The 10,126-nt window shown below is 43.7% G+C and overlaps 1 protein-coding gene across 4 annotated transcripts in view; it reads right to left on the bottom strand.

Annotated features, from left to right (window-relative positions):
- The window catches only part of MAP3K7 (mitogen-activated protein kinase kinase kinase 7), a 111,060-nt gene extending 100,961 nt beyond the window's left edge, over positions 1–10,099 (bottom strand). For 2 of the 4 annotated variants that reach the window (XM_019520198.1, XM_019520199.1), the window contains exon 1: positions 9,979–10,099. In XM_019520198.1, coding sequence (XP_019375743.1) covers positions 9,979–10,068 — 90 coding nt within the window. In that variant the 5' untranslated portion in view covers positions 10,069–10,099. The remainder of the gene's footprint in view (positions 1–9,978) is intronic. The other 2 variants (XM_019520200.1, XM_019520201.1) reach the window with 1 other exon arrangement.
- Between the last annotated feature and the right edge of the window lie 27 nt (positions 10,100–10,126).

Genomic DNA, 10,126 nt, shown 5'->3' with positions numbered 1-10,126 from the left:
CCCTCACCAGCCCCTGCTGGGCATGGTGCCCATCACCATCACCCTCACTTGCCCCAGGTCAAGCAGGGGGCTAGCTGAGGGCACTGCCAGTGCCCTGCCACTGCAAGGAAAGGAAGAAGTTGAAAATCCTCTTCTTGTCTGTTGGCCTCTCACACCCCCCACCGTCCCTTCTCGCCAGCACCACCATTCCTCCCCGCCTGCTGGCCACTCCAGCACCACGTGCCGGAGTGGACCCCAGGCTCCTGCCACCCTGCCTTGGGCCCCATCAGCCCAGGCTCCATGCTTATGCTGCCCGGCCCCCCACCCACCCCTTCTCTCCACTACTTCTTCCTGCTCTGGGCTCCCGCCACTGCTTCTCCCCATCCCCCTGCACTGAACATTATAATGAAACTGCTAAGTGCTAAGAGAACCAGGTAGGTATTTTTAATGCACGCTATAGTGCAACCACAGTAAGCGAAACTGTGTTAAGCAGGCATTGCTTGTACTTCACAATTACTGGAAATCAAGAGCGTGTACACAGGGAATTTGAGAAGAGTAGCTAGCATGCAGTAGATTCAAAGTCTGGCTTACTTTTGTGGTTACTCTCCCAGAGATAGGCTCTTGCTGCATGTGAAGAGTCCAAACAGGAAATGAGTGCAGAGTAAACATTGTCCTACAAATTGACACTCTATAGCTGTTGCAGAAACTTTATCCCAGAAGCAAGCCCTATAAGATGTCTACACAAAGATGTTTTTAAAGCAAGCGTATAAGTTAAAAAAAATCAACAAAACATCTATTTAGATAGACCAGAAAAACTGATGCCAAAAATTAAAAGTGCCAGCTAATTCTTAGGTTTTTGTTTCTAAGCTCCTAACTTGATACAATTAAGACTTAATTTCCCACACTCACCCCACCACACACAGCAGCTGCTACCAATTGCAACTAGAAGGATGCGAAATATTCTGGGTTACTCAAGGCTAACTGCTACATGATTCATGCTAGGAACCCAAAATGCCATGTTGGAAAGCATATTTTCCAGACCTCAGCTCTTTCTTGTTGCTCTTTTCTGACTCATTTTTACACTTTTTATTGTTTTTGGAAAGTAGGAACCACAACTCCACATAATGTCTTTCTTTGGGACTGTGCTCTGAGGTAACATCATCTCCATGCTCCTGCTCTATATTCCTTTTTCACATATGCACATGAAAAAAACATATTAGCGCTTTTAGCCACAGCACTACTCTGCTTTCCAGGAAATAATCCTATTTCCTGTAAGTATGACCTTTCTTTCTGTCCTCAGGTATACTGCCTTACATTTGGTTATATTAAAATGCATGCTGTTTGATTATAGGTGAATTCTATTCAATACAGATTTCTCAATAAACTATTATTGTTGAATTACTACTGTTGTTATTCACCAATCCACCAGTATTTGCAGACATGCAAGCTTTCAAGCATGTTTTTATATTACTATCACTGATAAAAACATTAAGTAGCATTAGGTGGAGAACCAATTCCTGTGGGAACCCACTTAAAAAAGAAACCCTTGATCTTCTGTTTTCGTATTTAGTTATGCTTTAATGTTTATAAATTAGCCAGGGTTTAATCCACCTAATACATGCTATAGTGGTTTTCTATTATGCTAAAATTTTTAATGAGGAGAATGTCATGCAGTGGTAAAGTCATGAGACTAAGTGAACACAAAGTGATAGTATTTTTCATACGTTTGTAAACACCTGGCAATGGGTCTCCCGGGTGCTTCATATAAGTAACTAATTTATTTATTAACCGAAGTTTCTAACTATCCTACCTGTAACTTATGTGATATTTAGTAGTGATAAAGTTTACGTATATTTGTGTAACTTGTATCTTACGACAAGAGGTAGGAGTAAAAATATTATGCAAAGTATCAGTTCTTTTGCAACAATGGCAATGTATTACAACACATTAAATACATTAGATTATATATAGTTTGAAGAGCACTGTGCGTTAGTTTAACCATACAGTGAAAAAGTCAGTGCGCGCAATATTAAGCAACACCTCTATAAATGGATCATATGACCGAAGCAAAAAGATACTGCATCCAGCAAACTGTACGTGCACTTCAAACAGAAAGAATGTAATTACTGAAACTACCCCTGAAGCATCCAGGGTATGACAGTAAACTGCATCCAACTGGAGGGCCTGGTGCAATGTGGTGGGGCTACTCATGGCGGGGTAGTGCCTATAAAATACCAATACTGCAACCTCCAGGGTAAGGTGAGTATAGGGTGCCTCAAAACCCTACCCTACTGCCTTGTGGATACTCCTTGGTTGGAGAAAAGCTAAGGGGACATCACCCTGACAGAAATGTGCCCTTGCTGAGGTGTTAGGCAGTCAGCAGCAATTCTTATCTGTTGCCCTCTGGAAGAAGCTACAACCATTGAGGCATTGAATGTCTGGACTTTGGATTCTGTCTCAACGGTCTAAAGGGGAGGTGGTAGATCCTGGGTAGCCTCCACTCCTCCATACTCTTGCTTAGGCATGCATGTCAAATGTCTTGGTGACTGGACTGCTTATGCATACACCATGAACCAGAGGACTGATGGTTACCTACTACTCCTGAACCAATAAGCAAGATTTATATAATGCAAGTGGTTCCAGTGATTTAAAAAGGACTACTCATTTGTATAAAGTAAAGATTGTGTGCAAATCTTTACGGGATCAAGGCTTTAGAAAATGGTTAGGATTCTGGGTATACATTTATAAAAAGTGCAAGACAAACATCAATCCACATAAGATGGCAGGATCTCAGGTTGGTAAAATGGTACTATTTAATAATTATATCAGTAAAAGACCATAATAAAATGAAGGGGGAAAACAATACTAATAAAAATCAACCACAAAGCTTCCCTACATGGCAAGGCCCAACTTCAGGTTTCTGTTGCAAAAAATGGTATCACTAATATATGGGAGATGCTTTCCCTTCAGTTACTTCCCTGCTTCAAAAGAGCAAAGCAAGGGCAAAAATTCACTAAAAAGATGCTCACACGCCATGCGTGTAACTAACTAGCTGAATGGACAGTGATTGACCAGTGTGATGGGGCACCCCGGGGTGCTGCTGCAGGAAATGCGAAGAGATAGCCAGATAAAGGCAGGCTCAGGCTCTCCTTGCCTAGCTGCTCCCCTGATCCTACTGCCTGCCCCTCCGCAAGAAGGTAAATCTTGTAATGAATTAGTTTTGGAGAGCCACTCAATCTGCAAAAGTTATGGAGCGACATCTCTGGTCTAAAAAGGTTGAGAACTGCTGGTTTAATAGTTGTAAGGGAATGCAAAATCTAGGGCCAAGTCACTAGACAAAATTATATTCAGCTGTTCTCAGTGTTTTAAATGTAGATGTATACGTTACATATTGAGTTCTCCTAGTGGTTTGGAATCTTAAAATAGGACTTTTTAAGAAATATATTTAGAAAGTTTATCACTTCATCTTAAAAAGGAGACTCCCACAAAGTGTCTTTCTTGCTACCTTTTAAATAAACTGTTAAAATTAAAATATATTATAGTACTTCAGGAAAAATGTGGAAGCTAGCTTTCAAATGCTACATGCCTTAAGGCAGTTTAGAAGTCATTTTTGAGTGTGAAGAAGTGTAATATAGCATACATAATACTATTCTCTTATATTTTTGCATAAAAAGGTGGCTAACTTTTTACAATCTGGATGCCAAGGAGTACCTGACATAAAAGCAAATTGTGTACATTCTGCCCTGCTCAAACCAAGAGACATAGCAACCATTCAGTACTATGTCTGAATCAGTGCTAATGTGAGCTTGTAGCAAAAGCAAAATGCTATGGAAAACAACAGAAAAAAAATGAAAAAGAACAATAATCCAAAACCAAAATGTTAACAGCAAGAAAATGTGTTCGGAATATCATGTCTTAATTGGTGTTTCTTTCCCTCTGTGTGTTATACCAGGCCTGTTTTGAGTGTCTCTGGACACACACCAACTATGTAGGTTGCTTACTTCCCTGGTTGCATGTCATGTAGGCCATGTCCCCTCCATAACAGTGCCCCTGTGCTCTGCATGCTACACCACAAGGGTCCCTCCTGCTGTGCTGCCCAGCAAGTGCCTTGCTGCAGTGTGATCCACACTGCATTGCACTCAGTCCCTGAGGCCCTTTGAGCCACCTGGCAGTGGGCTCCTGCAGATTGGTCCCTAAGAGCAAGGTCAAGCAGTGGAAGCTGGAGAAGTGAGAAGGAGCTGAGAGTCTGGTGGTATCAGCTGCTAGAGAGTGGTGGGGGCAGAGATGCCCAGACTAGCTAAAATAAAACACAGTACATTCATTCTGTTATCCAATAAAACTTGGCCAAACCAAACAAAGCACACACATAGATCTCACAATTTTTAGCATGAACTTGGGACCTGTAGCTATTCCAGAACTTCAATATCTATTAATAAACTAGTGGCAGAGTGGCACTGCTCTCTGTTGACAAGACTGCCTTGATAATATTGGAGCAAAGCTATGATTATATAAGCATTTCTGAGGGGTCTTCAGGCAAACTTTGTTAATACTTTCTTTTCAGACACCTGAACTGAGGTCTGCACACTATCATAACATTTGATCATTTCACCTGCCTTATAGAGGCTGTCTCTTAGGATTCTGTAAGATTCTTGTGCAAACAGTACAGACAGTTTTCTTCTAGTGCACAGAAGAATGTCCTTAATTACAGCATACTCCAGTGACTCCCAACCAGGGTGGCATAGCACTCACCAGGGGTTCCTTGAGATCATTTCAAGGGTATCCTGGAGTACCAAGCAATGTTAGGACTGTTAGGTCCTTGCCTTGTTCAGGCACCATTGGTGCACATACTTTTGGTTCACTATAACCTGCCTGTGCAGGTTAGCGTGCATATAGAAGAGCGTGCCAAGATCTGACTATCAAATCTGAGAAAGACAACTCTAGTTATACCAATTTTCTATTAGTGTAATGGTGGTGTAATTCTTGTTGATAAGACTTCACAACATTACTGTGAAGATATTCATGTAACATTTTACTTGTTGAAACTACTAACTGTGATATATTACGTGCGTTATACATACTCGCTTCTATATGCCATAACTTTGATTTAATTTCTAAATTCCCCATGAATTTTATATTCCTCGTGGGGTAAGAACTAGATAAAAATGAGTTATCTACTGCTTGGTTACTTGGTACCACTGACCATGGGCAACATACAATTTCAGTTTACATCAAATGCAAAAGTATTTCCAATTCCTCAACAAGTGAATGAGGCAGAGGAAGAGGAATGTGTATATTGTACTAGGAGAAAAGTAAAATCATGATTTGTTTGTTTATAGAAAGGGAAAAAGGAAATCCTCTGGAAGAGCGATTAAGCCAAAGTTATCATCTACAGGATTCCAGTATGTCAGTGTAGAAGTTTAAGTAACCGTGACTTTTTGAACAGAGCAGAAGATACCATAGAGATTTCCTCTCAACCTAACTTTATAAACACTATGATTGTTTAGACTCACTGAATTTTTCTCCCCATACAAACTGTCAGTGTTTAGCAAATTATTTTTTTTTTTATAGTTGAGATGCTAATTAGCTGCTACATAAAACTAAATTCACTTCCATATAATTATTATGTTTAGTAGAAGAGGTTAAGATCTTATTACACCCGAAGGAACAAGCATAAGGAACTACAAGCACAGAGACAGAAAGAACCCTATCAGATCCAAAGTCTGTTAGGTTCAGATTTCGCTAGTTGCTTTGTATATGTAAATCCCATTGAAGGTAGTGGAAGGTCTGCCTGGGATGCCCTTTAGGATCCAACCTCCTCTGAAATGGAAATGACCAAGATGTAACCAGGTTAAGCGAGGATGACATCAAAACAGCCATGGTTCTTCAGACCTCCACAATGCCTAGAATAAAGCTGCACCATGTGACCAAGGACAGACTACACTATGGATCCATGCTGTCTAAGCACAATTATTTGCATGTTTCCGATATGGAACAATGTTATTTTAACAAAGGCTTCACACGAGTAGAGCAGACGGGGTCTACCTTCATGGAACACCTTGAAGTAACAGGGCCTTAGCAAGCATGATGCTACAACAAACCTTTTAGCAAAGTATCTAGTCCACTCTACATCACCAGAAAATCCAAACTGGTCTCAAATACACCATCAGGAACCTCTCTATCAATTACTTTCCAAAATCAAAGGAATTCAAGGTAATTCCTTTACAACTAAGCTCCCAACATAACAGTTTGAGGAAAAACGTTTTCCACTAACCTAAATGGAAAAATAAGTGTCACTTCCTACACAATCAGATAACAAAGATGCAGTACAGATCACAAATGCAATATTCATGTAAGCACCACAGACACTGAATTGTAGTTTCACTTTAATCAAAAGAGAGAGGCCCCATTTCATGAATGTATACCCATATACAATACAATAGCCCTAAGAGGCAAAGATAACATGTAGCACCTAAATACCCTAATAACACCAGTATTAGGAAGAGAAGCGGAGAAAAGAACAAGGACACTCAAAGTTAAACACTCAATGGGTGCATTAAATGGAGCTGAACAATCCTCCTCCATTTCCCTGTGATAAAGTCTAACTGAAATACAGCTGTATTAGCCTCTGTTAAAGTTCCCCTAAAGCAGCAATCCCCTAAACCAGGGTGCTGAGCAGCAATCCCCTAAACCAGGGTGCTGTGGCATGCTACCAGATCCTTTTAAAGGTGCCACAAGTTGTCATGCAGTATTAGGTGTGCAGACACCTGCATGATTCATAAGAAAAAAGGCAGGGTAAATGTGCACCTTATAAACTCATTAATCATATACATAGCATAGACATATGATTTTCACCTTATAGAATCATTCATCATATGGTATATGTATGTATAGCATATATACGCATACATATAATGTGTGTGATACCAGGTGTCAGCAACGTTTTTGGGCAGAGTATGATCCACGACCTTGACTTTTAAGATGCTGGCGCACCAGGGCGGATGGTGTGGGAGCCATGAGGGGCCCAATCCTTGCTGTGGGAGTGCAGCCCTGGCCCCTTCCCTGCCATTTGCCCCGAGACACAAGCAAGAAGCAAAATGTCTTCGAATGCCACACTCTGGCAGCCGTGCTAGGGTTTGCCTAGCTCTGCATTATACTACAGTAAAATATTTGTTATCCGGCATTTAAGTAACCAGAAATTCTATTAACTGGAATTTCCGGCTGGCTGGCTGGCCGGCCAGCCAGCCACAGGGGTGGAGGCGGGGAAGCTCACATGCAGCGGTCACTGCCGCCACTCACCACCCTTTGCTGCCACTGTTCTACATGCAGCTGCTGTTACAACCTTCCTTCCCCCCCCCTGCATTATTTGAAAACCCCTGCCTGGCTATTTCAGACAACCAGAATTTTTACATAACCAACAATCCCCTTACTCCGGGGATGCCAGATAACAAAGATTTTACTGTATATATTACCTATGCATGATATGTATGTATAGCATATGATTAATGACTCTATAGGATGAAAAGCATATCTGTTTAGTATATATTATACTATTAACGTAACCATACTATATATTATATTATACATGTATGTTAGGAATGTGAAAAGTTAAATGTTTAAACGATAAGTATACTTATACTGGTAATGCATTACCAGTTAATGTTTAGCACAGGGTGCAGTCCACTGGGGAAGGGAAGTGGCGCAGTGTGTCAGAAACAGGAAGGTGGCAGGGCAGGGAGGAGGGAGGGATGAGGGGGGACTAATACCCATACCCATAATACGCCTCCTTTCCAGTGCACTGGCATGAAAACCCCTCACCTGCTGCTGCCACCCATGGCTTCATGTAGGCTGCGTTGTCTGGTAGGGCTTGCCACAGACTCCTCCTCCCCCTCCCAGGGAGCAGCTCCCAGCAGTACCTGTATCTGAGTGGGTTTGTGCACAGCCTACAACTCCCCATGGTGCTCTGGGCAGGCAGCTGCAGCCCCTTCCTTGTAATGGGATGGGACAGGCACCAGCCTGGGGTCCACATGCCCTGGCGGGGACTAGCTATGTAATATTGCTTAACCATTTAATCAACATAATTAGAGAAGATGAAATGGATAATTTTTATCCCTACTAGGTGGTTTAAAGTCAGGGAGGTTTACCTACCTAAGCACCAGAGATCATTGGGATTTCCACACCCCCCATTCCCCACTCCCTTCCCCATGTATTCCACGGTCCTTGAACAAAAACGGTTACTCCCTGTTTGTAGCCAGTTTATGAAATAACAGCACGAAACAAGCAGCTGCAGTATTTGGGGTTAAGAATACCACCAGGACTACACATCTTAGTCATGAAGACTCTCCAAGTAAGGTTCCATCGAGTCTGACAAAAGCAGCATCAGGCTTGGTACAAAGTAGGGACATAAAGAATTAAATGATTAATCATTTAATGGATAAACCCAGTGATGGCAGGTTACAGCTTACTGTTTATTGTTTAGCAAATGGCGAGCCAAGGCTTGGCAGGGAAGGGAGAAGCAGGGGGCTCCAAAGGTATGGAAAGGTGGCAGGGTGAAGGGCCTAATATCTACAGCTATGCTCTGTGGACCCCAGTGCAGCTGCTTGCAGCCTCCCCACTGCCTGCCACAAGCAGCCCAGGCCCTGGGCAGGCCCCTGCTGCCTGTCTAAGAGCCCAAGCTGCTCATGGCAGGCAGCAAGAAGGTTGCAAGCCAGTGTACTGGGGTCCATACAGCTTAGCTATTAGGTACTAGTCCCCCCTAACCCCCCCACACCACTGCTGTCCACAAGCAGGCTAGGGGTTACCATACCAAGTAATTGTGTAACCATTGTAATTACAACAGATTAAACGGATATTTTTTAAATCAGTATTTACATCCCAAATGCACGTAATGTATGGTGTATGGTATATGCATGCTGTATACACTACCACAGGTTTCCTTCGCTTTAGGCTGTACATGCATTCCTGGAAAACAGCATGTAACTCAATTACTTATAAAATGTAACAAATAGGGATACGTTCCAAGACCTTGACTGTACTGACCCCCAGACCCATTTCTACCACTTCTACAAGACAACTGTGGTACTCACCAACAGCACAGGGCAGTAGTGAATGTTACCATAATGGGGATAGCAACTACAGAAACATATCTCAGACAAGCAAGGAGCACAGATCCACAGAGAAGACTATATTTTGGTGCGCGTCACTCTCACAAAGCACTGCACAAAGCAGATAACTGCACACTTCCACCACACCAATTGCATAGAAGTGAATTTACCTTCCATATAACAAATTTTTGGTATAAAAAGGATCGTGTAGGAGAATTTGCACATACAGAACATGCATAAAGCAAAGAAAACCTGTATACTCTATATAGCATATACTCACCTCTCTCTCTCTCTCTCTCTCTCTCACACACACACACACAACAGCGGTTTCCAACCTGTGGTCCATGAACACCTGGCGGTCTGCAGACTGTCTAACAGGTTGGTGAATGAGCGCTACGATCTATCAACAGTGTCTGAATACCCCCACTTAAAATTGTGGGGCTCTGCACCTCCAGTCAAATTTTTTAGGGGTCCACAAATGAGAAGAGGCCGAAAGCCAGGGCTCTAGCATATCGCCCATGGCTCTCCCTGGTTGAGAATCGCTCCTTTTGGGGAACCTGCGGGAGTCTAGTGAAGTCAACCCTATCCCCAGGAATGGGACGGCTGTCCAGGGGCCTGGCGTAGGCCTGTCTCACTTGGGGTGTCCTCCTTTACTCCACTTCTCCCCCAGCCCCCCATCAGGGCATTTAGGCCACGCACCTTGACACCTGCCTGCTCTGCCCTGCCCTGCTGGGGCCTCTCAGGCTCTCCCCAACCCGCTCCCTCTAGCCCAGACGCGCGAAAGCAGGAGGCCGTCCAGGGACAGCTGCAAGGGGCTGAGTCCCCAGAGCTCGCGCCCAGCGCGCCCCTTCCCCGCGGGCCCCCCACCCGGCCCAGCCCAGTCCAGTCCGGCCCGCACCTCCTCCACGGTCATCTCCTTGTAGTCGATCTCCTCGAAGTTGAGCACCGGGGGAGTCTCGATCATATCCGCCGAGGCGGCCGCAGACATGCCGGGGCCGGAGCCGGGCCCGGGCCCGGGGCGGCGCGGGCTCAGTGGGGCCGGGCCG

Source organism: Gavialis gangeticus, unplaced genomic scaffold, assembly GCF_001723915.1.
Source record: "Gavialis gangeticus isolate Ggan-Ray unplaced genomic scaffold, GavGan_comp1, whole genome shotgun sequence".
Lineage (NCBI taxonomy): Eukaryota > Metazoa > Chordata > Crocodylia > Gavialidae > Gavialis > Gavialis gangeticus.
This window is presented reverse-complemented; position numbering and strand designations above follow the sequence as displayed.